This window comes from Nicotiana tabacum, chromosome 8 (assembly GCF_000715075.1).
Source record: "Nicotiana tabacum cultivar K326 chromosome 8, ASM71507v2, whole genome shotgun sequence".
Classification (NCBI taxonomy): Eukaryota; Viridiplantae; Streptophyta; class Magnoliopsida; order Solanales; family Solanaceae; genus Nicotiana; species Nicotiana tabacum.
This window is the reverse complement of record NC_134087.1, coordinates 17,264,044-17,279,696: the sequence shown is the minus strand read 5'-3', so window position 1 is coordinate 17,279,696 and position 15,653 is coordinate 17,264,044. Positions and strand designations below refer to the sequence as shown.

At 36.9% G+C, this 15,653-nt stretch overlaps 2 protein-coding genes across 5 annotated transcripts; both read right to left on the bottom strand.

The window, feature by feature from the left end:
• Positions 1 to 76: 76 nt before the first annotated feature.
• On the bottom strand, positions 77 to 5,702 carry LOC107822838 (ADP,ATP carrier protein ER-ANT1). The gene is made up of 4 exons (XM_016649405.2): positions 5,311 to 5,702; positions 4,386 to 4,671; positions 1,314 to 1,685; positions 77 to 1,029 (listed from the first exon to the last, which is right to left on the bottom strand). The coding sequence occupies exons 2-4, from the start codon at positions 4,641 to 4,643 to the stop codon at positions 718 to 720; spliced, it is 942 nt and encodes a 313-aa protein (XP_016504891.2). The 5' UTR covers positions 4,644 to 4,671; positions 5,311 to 5,702; the 3' UTR covers positions 77 to 717.
• A 1,215-nt stretch (positions 5,703 to 6,917) lies between these two features.
• Positions 6,918 to 9,277, bottom strand: LOC107822840 (wound-induced proteinase inhibitor 1-like). 4 transcript variants are annotated; one of them, XM_016649410.2, is made up of 5 exons: positions 9,063 to 9,277; positions 8,815 to 8,987; positions 8,008 to 8,202; positions 7,710 to 7,859; positions 6,918 to 7,307 (listed from the first exon to the last, which is right to left on the bottom strand). In XM_016649410.2, exons 3-5 carry the CDS (start codon positions 8,093 to 8,095, stop codon positions 7,075 to 7,077), a joined length of 471 nt encoding a protein of 156 aa, XP_016504896.1. In that variant the 5' UTR covers positions 8,096 to 8,202; positions 8,815 to 8,987; positions 9,063 to 9,277; the 3' UTR covers positions 6,918 to 7,074. The 4 variants fall into 4 exon arrangements, with proteins under 4 accessions (XP_016504896.1, XP_016504895.1, XP_016504897.1 ...); XM_016649409.2 differs by having other exon boundaries at positions 8,815 to 8,975; XM_016649411.2 differs by having other exon boundaries at positions 8,004 to 8,202; positions 8,815 to 9,277.
• Between the last annotated feature and the right edge of the window lie 6,376 nt (positions 9,278 to 15,653).

Genomic DNA, 15,653 nt, shown 5'->3' with positions numbered 1-15,653 from the left:
TGCCTATAAATCCGCCCCTGCCACTAAGCTAGAACTGAAAAAAATTTCAACTGGAGCTTGGTATCACAAAAGTGAAGATATTAACACAAGGTATCATATCATGCCAAGAAAATCAATGTATTTATACAGGTGAACTGATCTTCTACTATTTGCACTTTCAACCTATTTATCTAAAAGAAAAAGGCCTCAGCATCAACCTATTCATTAACAAGTGAAAAGTTTAGATTATCACAAGTCGTCGGATCAGTGATCAATGGAGGTAAAAAGCAAAGAAAACAAGGTTTAGAATGGACTGTACAGAAAATACAGGATGGAGGCGCTTATTTCATTTCTTCTGCCTTGTTTATTCTTGTATATGCACATGGTAACTCTTGCCAAGCGTCAATTCAAAAGAAGTTGAGAGGGGAGAAACAATAGTCAGATGGAACAAGAGTCTTCACAGTGTAGTCTTGTATGACACCACGCACTTCATTGTTTTGTTCCGATGGTCCACAACATATAAAGCATTTGGTCTACAGCAGCACAAGTGACAGAATTTCATATTCACGGAGCTATAACATTTGTGCGCAAGCACCTGCTGCATACTGTTGCTTTCGTTTCGTTAAAATCAGTTGGTGAAATGAATGCTCTTCTACACCTCTGCTTCTGCCAAGAATCCATACTTCCGTATGCAAATGAAATAGTGTTGTATACATGTACAATATTCATGCAAACGTCTTACTTGTTGAAGGCTCTTTGAGTCTCAAAACTGTAAGCAGGTCTATATACAATTTGGTGTAATTTATCATACCCTGCAAGCACTCCAGCCCCTGCCATGCCATATAGCATGTTTGCGCTTACTCCTCTAAAAAGTGCAGCAAAACCTTCCACGCGTATAATTTCGCGGAGTGCATGCATGGAGTTCCTATACTTTGTTTCTTGCCCTGAAGTTAGCATCATTCTTCTGCGGACTGTGTCGAATGGGTAGGCACATACCCCAGAGGAAGTGGTTATGCTCCAACCCAACAGGAAACTGGCAAGAAAATTGTCCTGCGAATGAGAATGAATGTCGAGATTAGTGTCTGCAGCCATACTTTGACAAGTCATATCAGGGCATGTCCTTCATCCCCCTCAAATAATTTATCAAAAAGATCAGCACCATAACACATTTTCCCTTCGTCCCTCTCTCAAATACCCCACATAAATTTAAATGAAAGAGCAACTTTTAATCTTTTTAAAAGCTGTTTTCCCTTTGTCTTTCATTTAAAAGAAGGAAATGGTGCAATAACACAGAAAATTCAAACCAGAAACTGCCAACCAAGGATCTAACATACCTGTAGAGGTCCAACTAAAACAATTGGCTTCATGGAGTCATAGAGCCCAAAGTACATGCCTCGATACAGAGTTATTCCCATAATTGAAGCCCCGAATCCCCGATAAAGGCCAACAATTCCATCACTTGACAATGTCTTAGAGTAAACATCGATTAGCCCCTTAAACTGACGTTTACCATTAACGGGGCACTCCGTAGAATCCATGGCCAAGCGAGTCCTTGCATAGTCCAAGTGATAAAAGAACAGAGAAGTAGTTGCCCCAGCAGCGCTACCTGATGCCACATTGCCTGCAAACCACTTGACATATCCATCTTTCTCTTTTGAATATCCAAAGAGGGTCTTGTAGTAACCTTTGAAAGCAAAGTTGGAAGCCTATGAAAGAAATAATAATTTAAGCTCACCAAAACTAGTTGAAATAACTTCTGTAGAATTTGATAATAGGATTCATCAAGATTTAAGTACAGAAACATGTTGATCAATTATTTGATACCATAAATCCATCTTGCACTTGATGTCAATGTGAAAAAGACGATCTTTTTGTGGATGCAAAGATCAGACAGATGAAAGAGAAGACAAAAAAAGAACGGATGAGACTATTTAAGTGATTCATGTGGAGTTCATCACAGATAGAGTGCACCGCATATGCAGAGCATTATTTCAACCAAAACTCAACAATATTTCCCTAAGATCTTGAGATGAATGTAGCTAGACCGCACATATCCCGAACACAATAATAACAGCAGCAATCACAGATTTCTTCTTAGTTGTAAAGAAGGTTTATGAACAATCAACTAGGCAGAAATCTAGATAGGAAATATGCAGACGTTGTAAAATACATCTTTGTATAGGCATGAACACATTCATTTTTCATATAGGTTACGAGGAATTAAAGAAGACATGTCCATCCCTCCTCCATGTATGGTTTCAGATAACAAACAAATAAAGGCCTATACCACCATACCCAAAGTGAATTTGATAATGATTCAGATGTCGGACCCAAAAATAGAGAGTAATTTTCCACTCAGACTAAGATATGAGAAGAACATATTGGAGCTCACGATATTTCACTATTAATTCCAAATATGCTTGAGATTGTGCTTGAGGTCCTGGTGAGTAGAGTCCAAGGAGGATTGCTTGGAAAGGTGCTAAGTTTGAATAGGAGCAACTAATATTTACGGCAAACTCCAGGCTCATACTTACATTAATGCAATGCATGCTCTAAATGTCATGGAGAGCATGAGGGTAAATCTTGTGCCTTTAGGCATTCACCTTATTTTCATAGTAATAACATCTCTCAGAACAGTTAGCATGGGGCCCTCAAGTTTTGGTCATGTCGTCAGGGAACTTCTCTGCATTATTAGTCAAATATAACTTAGATATGATTCCAATAACCTTTCTCCTTCACTGCATGTATGGCGGCACTTCTGCGGTACCCTTGTTGATGGATACTGAAACTATGCAATAAGCTTTCTCGCATAGCTGACTATTGAAGCAATCATCATAATCAAGAGCTATAATAAGCTGTGAAATTATTCTAAGGATAACAGGAAGTCTATCTGAATTCCAGTTTGTAGCTAGAATAAAAACTAAAAGGCTAATAGTCCTTTTCGGTGGCCACTTCGAAACATATTGCAAATTCACTCAACTCTATCAATTCCTGTCCTTTATTGCGGTCAGTGGCTAGGTGGTGGGAGCGCTTTGGTTCCTGAAGCTACGGCAGTCACCTTAGACTTCCTCTAACTTCGTATATTTAAGAGAGACAGACAACCAAGAGACCACTTCGGAGAAAGTGGGTAAAGGTTACACTGAGAAGAGATCTTCTATCTATAACACCTTAAAAGCATGAAAAAGCTTTGCACAGGGAGTATAATCAATAAATTCATACATTTGAATTTTGCTAAAACATGGAAAACACAACAGAATAAGAATGGCATTAGATATGAAAAGGAAGAAAGCAACAGATCCATTCAAGTATACTCCTAATTGGATATTTTTCAGTCTTCTATGAAAAATAAAGTACATAACACGTCTACCTACAGCTTGTAGCAGCAAGACACAATTTTTTCTACTAAAAAGCTTAACTTGTCGCTGTAAACTGACAAACTTGGCAACTGAGATTTAGACCTACATGTGACAAGTCTTCTAGAGCCTATAACTGCAAGACACAGATTTTCCCAAGACAAAGAAGAGTAGCTTGTCCAAGTAAAGTGGTATACTTGGCATCAAATGAGCTGTAAACCTACATGTCGAAATGTTATGACGATATCTTGGAATCTAATTGAAAGCTATAAATTCTGATACCAGAGGAAAAACAACTTCCCTTTATTGCAATTCTTTACAAACAGTAGTGCACTTATATAGCAGAAAGTACTCTCGGAAGGTTTCTTAATAGTGAGGACTCATATAGAGGATGCCGACAAACTTGACTGATGCGTAGTTGTTGTACTCTTTACTTTGTACTTTAAATCTCTATATTACACGTCCCTCTTTTTGTAGCCTATGTTATAAAACATTTAGGAGAAATAATTTAGATCTGTTATCTGAGATTGTAAGGGAGAAGTGGATCGTGCAGGAGTAATTTTCCATTCACATCACTGAAGTGAGCAAGGTGGGAAGTTCTTGGAGGGAAGGATGCCGGGGGTCTATTTGGAAACAGCCTCTTTACCCCAGGGTAGGGATAAGGTCTGCGTACAGACTACCCTCCCAGACCTCACTAAGTGGGATTATATTGGGTTGTTGTTGTTGTATCACTGAAGTGAGCACTGGTTGGATCTATTGTTTGCTTTATAAATTTATCAGAAAATACCACCTTTGCACGTTGTGTAGCAGACAATGTTAGATGTGGTTACATTAGGTCACTTGTAGAGATGAGCATAATCTTAACGATCATTAAGTAAAAAAGCTGCTTTGACATGGTAGCTAAGGAAAACCTTACTTTACGAACCTAGAAGGGGTCTGAATCATACAGAGAACATTGTGAATCCATTCAAGAAACACGTAAAGGATGACTCAGTAGAGTAATCATCATGAACTGTCCAAGTCCAAGGCAAAATAAAATAATTTATGACCCACCTGAGTTGGGAAATATCTTATAACATTGGCCTGGTTTCCCCTCCACAATGAGACAAGACCCTCCTCCCGCAAAACTCTTTGAAAGCAATCACTAATTCCCATATAAGGTCTCTTAAGTTGACCTCTCTTCATCAATTCTCCCTGATTCTGCAACAGAAGTTTTACTCTTTCAATTGGTGCTGCAGCACTTTTTGCTACAATGGCTGCTGTTCCGCCCATGAGAAAATCCACAGAAAATTTTTCCGATCTAGTTTCCATTTCAGGCCCAAGTTTTCCCTCCTTAATCCTGCAAAAGCAAACCCGAGGCGCATAAATATCTCAACAGATAGAATTCACCAACCAAATTCTCTCTTACCTACTTTATTAATGGGTGCCTAGCTTCATGTTCCCAATCTATGACCACAAACATCATACAAGTGAAGATATTTTATACAATGCTTTGAAATTCTTTCTTCACTTCAAGACAAATAAGCTCGATTAACATTTCAACTTCATTTTTCACAAGGTGGCATTTAGAGAATCTCTAATTTTAGAGACCCCTAATTTGTCTTCATTATTGAGTATTCGAATGAACCAAACTGAAAAAAGAGCATAATGGGTATAGAAGACATATATATTTGACCCAAATAAATTTGGGATTGAGGCATAGTTATTCTTGTCTAAGAGCTGGGCATTTCTTTACGTTTTAACTATAAGCTCCACATGGAAATTCCAGACATCAAGCCTTTTCCAATGTTTACAATGATAAAGATTTAAACTTGCAAATAATGACGTTTGTTTTATAATTCTTCACCGCCCGATATCAAAAGGGTTTCTGGATTTAAGGAGAGAAATCCAGCTAAAGAAACTTCTTCCATCAAAAGGGTAAAGATATATGTAATGAAATGCGCAACGTTATTAAGAAAGATAATGAGAAATTAGTTACCTGACGAGCTAATGGGTATTCGGAGCCTGAAGGTTCGGAGAAGAGTCACTTACCGCCGGGAAGTGGCGGTGGCGGTGGCGGAGGGTGAAAAAGAAGGGGTGGTTGCTGCGGCTTCAGCAAACCACCAATTCTTTTTCGATTTTAATGAGGAAATAGATTTTTGAATGTCTTACATGAGAGCCGTGAGGGGTCTATTCTGTTGTGCGTTCTGACATTATCATTTTTGGCGTCGAAATGCGCAATCCATTAAACTTCCGCCTTTGTCTTTTCCATAGTTGTTACTCCTTCTTTATGGTTTTCCTCCTTTATTAATGTTTCCTTTCCTTTTACTTTTTGCAACTGAGTCAACTGGCATTTCACCAGCTCAAAGATGCTTTTGCATTTTGCGGTATAGTTTGTTTTAAGCCAAATTATACTTTTATGGTAGAATTGTTTTCTGTGTGACCTGTAAATCACGAGTTTGACTCGTGAATGCGGTCATTAATGGTTGCAATAGAGTAGGCCGTCTACATAATATCTCCAAAGGGTGTGACTCTTTCCCAAACCTTGCGTGAGTACGGAATGCTTTGTGCACCTGATTGTTCTTTAAGCATAATTTTTTCTGAAAATACCTCAAACTATTAAGAATAATATTATATTTTATATATGATTTATTTATCTATTTGTTTATCAACTTTAAACGTAAAACTTTGTTGGCACACCGGTCACACTTCTCACTGTTAATTGGTTATTTTTGCAAATCAAATAGAAGTATTTGTTTGCGCATATGAACCGCAGAACCGGAGGTGAGAGGGACAAACAAACAAAAACAGGAAGTTTACATGTGAGGTTACAATTCTTTTATTGAAAGGCTAGTGTTTATGCTTAGTATCGCCATCAGATGCCTTGTGTCTCTTATTTAAATAGGAGCTGGTGGCTAAAGCCTAAAGGTGAAATCCTGGTCTCTGATGCGAAATTTGACCACATAGTACAATATGGATATACCAAAATATACGATTATTATGCGAGTGCTGCTGCCTAATCCCTATGTCAATGTGCCGCCAGCAGGTAATTGGATCCCTTGTACCCACTTGTCTACTTGCGTAACCAATGTCATAGGTCTACTTGTCGCCCACTCGCGTCCAATTAAACTGTAGTCTAACGATAAATGAAGTATTTAAAATAGTAGTATGAGATACAAGAACTCAAATCTCAACGGACACAAAAACATTAGGTGATGAGTAGAATTACCAAGTGTCTGCTAGTTAGGACTTAGGTAGCATGTAAGATACCAGGTGAAATGGACACCAAGGTTCGTGCAAGCAGAGGCATACCCAAAATTTAAAAGTGGGGACATTACTGTCGAATAAAAATTTGAGTAAATACTAGAATGAGAATCGAACTCAGGAACTAAAAGTTAACTTATATCCCCTACAATGTTTTTGATATAGTATATATATAGTATATTATAGTATATATATACATCTTAAGATATATATATATATATATATATATATATATATATATATATATATATATATATATCTACAAAACAATCTTGATGTCTGACTGCCCATAGGACTACAAAACTAAGAAGCTTTTACTTTATAAACAAGAACCCATGGATATAATAGTATATTTGCCCAGCCTTTATTCATATTCCGTGGAGAAACCAGATTGGATAGACGACAGAGAAATAGACACAGTAGTTCAACATTAGTTCACAGAGAAAACCAAAAGAGGCATTTTGATCCTCAGTGTTCATAAGTTCTTTTGAGAAGATGATTAGCCAATGCTAGGGACCGAGGCAACTTTTCCATATTTATCAGCAAAGATACGGACCCTATTTGAACAGTAATCCAAAGTCACCATTGAATTGGCTGGAATTATATGTAGGTGCAGCTTTGGGTTCTCCTCCTTTATCTTCCTTTCTGCTTCCTCTGTTGACAGGCCAACCAACGTAGGCCATGACTTCCCAGCTAGTTTACTCCGCCAATCTGTTCCAAAAGTTTCTTCATCTGCAATATTATAGTATTACAAAATAAGCAAGTGAACGCAAAGAAGCAAACTAGACTAAATAGAAAGAACTCCGAGTAAAAAAAGCAAAAGCCCATCTGGCAAATCTCAAACTGACTGAGAAGACAAACTAAAATAGGGCGAGGGATCACTAGCTACATGGATCCTGACCTTCCCAAAGGATAATATCTTGAAATATTCAATATTTTTGAGCGGAGCATACACGTAATATAAAATTATATAACAAGGAGAAGGAATATAGAAGCTAACCAAAAATGGGTAATAGGGCTGGTGATCACTAGAGTTTATTGGTCTTGGTTTCATCAATCATATTTCTTGGTTATAAAAATGGGGAGAACAAAAATAATATGTAATATCCATATAATAAAGGAACGGAGGCTTACTATCAGCAATTATATGGACATCAAAATCAGAGTAACAGGGCGGAATTATACGCATGTCCAGCTCTGGTTCTGCTTCCTCTGCTGGTGTACTCCACCAATCTGCTCCAAGAATTTCTTCATTATTGCAATCTGTTTCAAAAGTTTCTTCATCTGCAATATTATAGTACTACAAAATAAGCAAGTGAACGCAAAGAAGCAAACTAGACTAAATATTAGACAGAAAGAACTCCGAGTAAACAAAGCAAAAGCCTATTTGGCCTATCTCAAGCTGACTAAAATAGGGCGAGGGATCACCAACAGCATGCCCTAAAATATTTTCGAGTTGTATTTTCGAGCTGTACGATTTCAACATCTCTCACACAGGAACGGAGTGGAATTATATGCATGTACAGCTCTGGTTTCTCCACCTTTATCTTCTTCCTTTTTGCTTCCTCTGTTGTCACGCCTGCCAACTCAGGCCATGACTTCCAAGCTGGTCCTTTACTCCGCCAATCTGTTCCAAAAGTTTCTTTGTCATTGCAATATACTACAAAAGAAGCAAACTAGCTAGACTAGACAGAAAGAACTCCGAGTAAGCAAAGTAAAAACCCATCTGGCCATTGGACAATCCTCAAGCTGACTGAGAATATTTACAAACTAAAATAGGGCGGAGGCATAGCATGTCGTCTTGAAATATTCAATATTTTTGAGTTGGACATACAACAAAAAATAACAACAAACACGGTGATTTCCTATAGTTTGGGGCCCCCTATCCTGGAACGACGGATAAGCTATTATAGATAGACCCGTGGCTACACAAAGGATGAAAAAGAGTAATGGCAACAAGACAACAAGATAAAAATAAAATCGAAGCCCGAGAAAGCAGTTAAATTCTAGTTAGTAATATTTTCGAGTTGGACTTGAACATACACATATAAAAAGTCAGTATCTAACGAAGGGAAGCTGAGCAAAAATGGGCAATAGGGATGTTGATCACTAGAGATTATTAATCTTGTCCAAGTCATTTGATATCTTGGTTTCATCTAGTATCATATTTCTTAGTTATAACAATGGGAGGAATAAAAATACTTATTAAAATCCGTATAATAAAGGAAAGGAGGCTTACTATCAGCAGCAGCAGATTCTTGCGAAGACGGAAAGCTGCAAAAATGGAAGCTTTGGATTCCTTATCACCATTTTTAACCACTGAGTTCGAACCAACGTCACATCTAGGGCTCAACAAGTGCGATCTCGTACAATAAACCAAACGTCTTAATGCTTCGACGACTGCAGAAAAATCTAACTTGATGACCAAAATAAGCGATCGATCGATAGAAAGAGAAGAAGCTGAAGAACTGAAAAGCAAACTGACACCTGATTTTGCCTTAGATTTTAAGCCTGCAACTGCACAAGAGGTTGCCAAGCCACTCGTTATCGCCATTGAAACGCAATTCCAGTTTGTGGGAAGACAAAAAGGGTATTGCGAGAGCGCTCCAAAAGCCCAGATTTTGTTATTGACATTCGGCGCAAAGTGACAAATAGTTGGGTTATTATAGTGCAGGGTTTGATGTTGGTTGGTCAAGAAAATGGAAATTCTCCTCATATCCAACTGATCAGTGGTTGCACGATAGGTGTGGTACACGGCATATATATATATATACATATATAAGAGATACTAAGATCAAACTGGTAAAACTGATAATCCGAACCGTTAATTATTTATTGGGTTATTGATATTAGGTTATTGGGTTAACGGTTTGGTAACGGTTTAGAATTTTTTTACTATTGGGTTATCGGTTCGGGCCTGGATTTGTCAATTTTGTTAATGGGTTAACCGATAACCCAATAAGAATTAACGAAATTACTACTTTATCCTTAAGTATATACATATGTTTTGGCTTCACTCCATTCTTTCCTATTTATGTGTCTGATTGTGTTTTTAGTTGTAAAATGTTATAATCTTGAAGGTAATAATGTTGAAATCAATTGTTTGGACAAGAGGGGTTGCTCTGATGGTAAGCAACCTCCACTTCCAACCAAGAGGTTGTGAGTTCGAGTCTCCCCAAGAGCAAGGTGGGAAGTTCTTGGAGGGAAGGATGCCGGGGGTCTATTTGGAAACAGCCTCTCTACCCCAGGGTAGGGGTAAGGTCTGCGTACACACTACCCTCCCCAGACCCCACTAAGTGGGATTATACTGGGTTGTTGTTATTGTGGGTTGTTGTTATTGTTGTTGTTGTTGTTTAGTGTTTCTTTGTGACTTTTCTTATGTGATTTGATGAATTCAGTGTTTTAAAAATCTTTTAGGGTTGACTAGCTAAAGTATATTCAAGAACTTAACATGATTATGGGGTTTGATTAAGTTCAGTAGATTTTTGGTTAGAGGTAGGTTTGACTTCTCAGAAAAATAAATTCCAAGAGCTGATCCTTTCCTTTCTTTTGTGGGGTCTGAAATTGTTTCGATTTTGTTATAGGTTTCACTTCTTTTCTTTTTTCTTTTTTGCTTAACTCTAGATTGAATTATCTTATCGGGTAAATCAATGACTGAACCGATAATGATCGATAACCGATAAGCCGATATCCGATAACCGATATCTTATCGGTTCAGTTATCAGTTTATTAAATTTATAAACCGATAATCGATATGTTAAACCGATAATATTCATAACCGGACCGACTGATGCTCACCCCTAGTCATCACCCCTTATCCTTGTTTGAGATGGAATTAGGATTTGTTTAGATAATTACTAGGATGTGTAATTATTAATAGGATAATAATAATAATTATACAGTCAATTAATTACACATTATGATAATTATAATGATATTTTTATCTATTATAACATAATTGTAGTGTAATTTCTAGTATCATGGTTACACAAGTGTAATTATATTTGATATTCGTTTATTTTAGATTAAAACAAAACCTTATTATAAAATTAACTAATTAATTTTCAAATGATTATGTAAATAGGTTTTAATGTGTGTCAAGTATAAGTGTACAAGAAATATTAAATATGGAAAAAACTGAAAAGTCATTTTGTAGTTGCATGGTGTAAGTGTGTAACTACCACCAATTTTTTGCTCTGTTGAAAATTGATGAGTGTAATTGCTTCCCTATAAAAAATCTATTTTCAGATAAACAGTTCAAATTATTATCACCCAAATCCAATCACAAGTTAGCCTCCAAAACATACCCTTAACGAAGGTTAAGATGTTACCATATCATATATGTATACTTATCAAAAGCGTTTGTCATTTTATTCAAAATGCTCTAATTTTTACCTTATTTTAGTATTCACTATTGTTTGATAAAAAATGTTAACTTTCGATTAAAATGATTATACTTATATAATGATTGATTAAACCTAGATAATGATAATATCTTTAGATGAGGGTTCCGAAAATGCAGCTTGTATTAGTATAAAATAAATATGACACGTGGAATTATGTGTGGCTGACAGGGCATGATACATGGATCACTAAGAAGGTGCCAACTATAATATTGCATTAGAAGATGCACGAGATACAAAAGGCACGGGCAAATCACTCACGAGATGAAGAGATGTGGTTGCTCGAGTCTAAATCATTCAGTAAATATGGGCTGAATGAATCAAGATAGTAAAAAGGGAAAGATTCACGAACCTCTAATTAATGAGGAAAAAGAATTGGAACCATTATAGAATCTCCATAAACAGTTACGATTGCCAATTATAACGGATCATTAATGCCATTAATGTTCATAATGATCCAGCCATAAAAAGAAGGAAATGTTATACTTGTAAATTCCTATAGAAGGGAAGAGAAATTCATTTGTAAAGACATCTGAGTCAATATTGGAATATATTCACTTTACTTTTCTGCTTTTCTCTATATTAACTTTGCAATCAGTTATTTCCTTACTTATTCTTGTTTATTTTCTTTCATATAATTGAGAAAGTACAAAATTTCTTGGTTATCAGTAACCCGAGTTCTTCTAAAAATAGGCTTGGACCGAAAGATGCATTTTTTGGTTAAACAAATTGGTTCTGTTATCGGAGATCTGATAATCTTTTCACTTTTCAAATTCATTTTTCTATCAAACAATCATGTCGACTGCCAATGACAACAACTAACAAAACCAACTGAACCAACAGAATCAACAAGAGGATGAAACTCCAATCCCTTCGGTACCCAAATAATTCTGATTTACAAAGTTTAGTACTAACTTTGCAGAAGCAGCTCAAGGAGCAGAATGATCGCATAGAGCAAAGACCCGGTGTGCCACCCGTGATTAAAGGAGTGGATATTGATAAATATTTTCAATAGCCCTGGAAGCCAATTGCTGCTCCCTTGCCGATTCCAAAAAAGTTTAGGATGCCCGATATTCTGAAGTATGATGGAACAACCGACCCACGAGACCATGTAACTGCGTTTACAACTGGCATGAAAGGCAACTTAATCAAGCAAGAAATTGAGTCGGTGCTGGTCAAAAAATTTGGCGAAACACTCACAAAAGGAGCACTAATATGGTATTCTCTTTTACATGAAAATTTTATTGATTCTTTTGCTGAACTTGCAGATTCATTTATAAAAGCACACTCGGGAGCTCAAAGTTGAAAAGAGGATGGAAGACATCTTCAAAATAAAACAAGGAGATACAGAGCTACTCAAGGAATTTGTGGATAGATTTCAGCGTGAAAAAATGATGTTACCACGTGTACCTGATAATTGGGCGGCCATGGAATTTGCAAGTAACCTAAATGAAAAAAGCTCAGAAGCCACGAGGAGACTCAAAGAAAGATTATGAGAATTATATGCTACAACTTGGAATGATGTTTATAATAGGTATAACACGAAGCTGCGGATAGAAGAAAATACTATCACTCAATCACGGGGAGATGAAAGAACAAGTTCGAGGCAAATAGAAACTAAAAAAAGGTTCGGTAAGAACATGTACAAACCTTATATGGGATCAGCAGAAAGGGATTCACGTTCTAAACACGAAAACCCGAGGTACGGTTCTAGATCAAGGGACAAAGATGTGGGTTCATCATCCAAGTTTAGAAAGGAGCGAGATACGCGAGATAACAATGTTAATACAAAGGCAATGATTGGTGATTATAGTTTCAATTTTAGCATTTCAGATTTGGTAGCTGTTTTAAGAAGTATGAGAGATAAGGTGCGGTGGCCAAAAGAAATGAGATCTAACCCTAACAGAAGAAATCCAGATTTCTAGTGCGAGTTTCATAGTGATAACAGTCATAAAACAACATATTGCAGATTGCTACAAGGTGAAATAGAGCACTTGTTAAAACAAGGTTATTTAACCGATTTGTGTTAGTGAGAAGGGTAAACAAGCGTATATAAAGAATAGACAGGAGCCACCAAAACCTCCGTCACCAAAAAGAACAGTTAATATGATAAGCGGAGGAGAGGAGGTCAACAGTGTGACGTATATAGCTGTAAAAAGACGTCAAAATCACAGTTACCCACGAAAAGCGAATTGCCAAGTTTTGGAAGAAGATAGCATAACGTTTGATGATGCAGATGCAGAGGGCGTGATGATCCCTCATAATAATTCATTGGTAATATCTTTACTTGTACATGATACTAATGTGAAACGGGTTTTGATTGATTTAGGTAGCTCTGTAAATATCATTCTTTTAAGAGTGGTAAACAAGATGCAAGTCGATGATAAATTGGTGCCCAAAACACGTACCTTATCTGGATTTGACAATTCGAGTGTTGTTACAAAAGGGAAAATAGTGCTCACCATATTTGTAGAAGGAGTAGTCAAAGATACAAAATTTCAAGTGATAGATACGGACATGGCGTATGATATGATTCTCGGCAGACCTTGGATTCATGATATGGATGCTATTCCATCTATGTTACATCAAGTTATTAAGTTCCCTTCACAATGGGAATTAGACAAATCTGTGGTGATCAGCAAGCTTCTAGAATTATCAATTCAGTGGCGGATTCAAGCATAAATAACGATGTTGCAGATAAAAAATAGCAATTACAGAATTCAGGTGAGGATTTAGCAACACAAACCTCAATTGGAGATGGGCAAAAAGATGTAGACTCAAGGCTTGATATCATTCAAGAGCCAGAAGAGAACGAAAACATCAAAACAATAATTGAAGAACTCGAAGCGGTGGTGCTGTTTATACATTGGCCGGATAGAAAAGTTTACATCGTAACCAACCTGAGCGCAGAGATGAAGGTAAGTTAATTAAATTCTTAAAAGCTAACGCAGACTACTTTGCTTGGTCGTATTTGGATATGACAGGTATACCATCGGAGGTGATGACCCATAAGCTAAATGAAGATCCAACATATCCACATGTCAAATAGAAGAAAAGGAAGCAAGGATCCTTTAAAAACCAGGTGATTCAGGATGAGGTACAAAAGCTTTTAAAAATCAGGTCTATCCGAGACGTAAAATATCCTAATTGGCTAGCTAATATTGTAGCGGTGCCGAAAAAGAATGGTAAATGGCGAGTTTGTGTAGACTATACTGACTTGAATAAAGCTTGCCCTAAAGATTCTTTTCCTTTACCGCTCATAGATCAACTAATTGATGCTACTGCATGTCATGAATTATTGAGTTTTTAGATGCCTATCCAGGATATAATCAGATAAAAATGGCTCCTTTAGATAAGGAAAAAACTTCTTATATTACAGACAGAGAGACTTACTGTTATAAAGTCATGCCTTTCTGCCTAAAGAATGCTGGAGCCACATACCAGAGGTTAGTAATGAAAATGTTTCAAGAACACCTAAGAAAAACCATGGAAGTCTACATCGATGACATACTAGTCAGGTCAATACAAGCGGAGCATCACATCTAACATTTGTCAGATATATTTCAAATTCTCCGCAAATTCAATATGAAGTTAAATCCCGAAAAGTGTGCATTTGGTGTGTCTTCAGGTAAGTTTCCAGGTTTTCTTGTTTCTAACCAAGGAATTGAAGTAAACCCAGCACAAATTAAGGCCATTGAAGAAATACCAGACATACTCACGAGCAAAAAAGAGGTACAGAGGTTGACAGGTAAGATAACAACATTGGGAAGGTTTATTTCTAAATCTTCATAGAAGAGTTTTAAGTTCTTTTTAATGTTGAAAAAGCAAAGCCAATTTGAGTGGACTGAGGAATGCCAACAAGCACTCAAAAATCTAAAAACATACTTGTCAAACCCACCGTTGCTGGCTAAACCGAAGGATGGAGAAAGGCTACTCCTCTATCTCGCTGTGTCAGAAATGGCGGTAAGTGCAGTGTTAGTTCGAGAAGACAAAGGTAAACAATCTCTAATTTATTATGTTAACAAGTTTTTATTGGATGCTGAAACTCGATATCCTTATTTATAAAAACATGCTTTAACACTAATCATGGCATCTAGAAAGTTGAGGTCTTATTTTCAATGTCACTCTATCTCTGTAGTGATCACTTACCCCTTAAGAAATATATTACATAAGCAAGAACTATCAGGTAGATTAGCTAAGTGGGCTATAGAACTAAGTGAATGTGATATCACATATCAAGTTAGAACTGCGATAAAATCATAGGTTTTAGCAGATTTCGTGGCAAACTTCAGCTGAGGAATAGTACCAGAAGCAGGAAAGGAACTTTAGGTATTCAACGGGTCTAATCTAGGTACATGGACCCTATTTACTGATGGCTTCTCGAATGTTCAAGGAGAGGGTTTAGGCATTATTCTAATCACACCTTCGGGAGAAACTATAAGGCAGACAATAAAATGTCATCCCATTACTAACAATGAAGCAGAATATGAAGCTGTAATTGCAGGTCTGAAATTGGCACGAGAGCTCGGAATAGTGCAGGTTATAATCAAGAGCGTCTTGTAGTTAATTAAATGTAGGGGACTTATATAGCTAGAGAGGCGAGGATGCAATAGTAGTTGGAAAAGGCACGAGACTTAATCAGACAATTCCAATCATGGAAAATCATGCAAATACT

Excerpts from the sequence above, each read along its gene's own strand:
- LOC107822838 (XM_016649405.2), bottom strand. The coding sequence starts at position 4,643 with ATGGAAACTAGATCGGAAAAATTTTCTGTGGATTTTCTCATGGGCGGA. Across the intron at positions 1,686-4,385 it reads TAAGATATTTCCCAACTCAG|GCTTCCAACTTTGCTTTCAA; the intron begins GTGGGTCATAAA and ends TTTCTTTCATAG. Across the intron at positions 1,030-1,313 it reads TTTTAGTTGGACCTCTACAG|GACAATTTTCTTGCCAGTTT; the intron begins GTATGTTAGATC and ends TCTCATTCGCAG.
- LOC107822840 (XM_016649408.2), bottom strand. The coding sequence starts at position 8,095 with ATGCATATAATTCCACTCCGTTCCTGTGTGAGAGATGTTGAAATCGTA. Across the intron at positions 7,860-8,007 it reads AAAATATTTTAGGGCATGCT|ATGAAGAAACTTTTGAAACA; the intron begins GTTGGTGATCCC and ends ATAATATTGCAG. Across the intron at positions 7,308-7,709 it reads TGTCCATATAATTGCTGATA|ATGAAGAAACTTTTGGAACA; the intron begins GTAAGCCTCCGT and ends ATAATATTGCAG.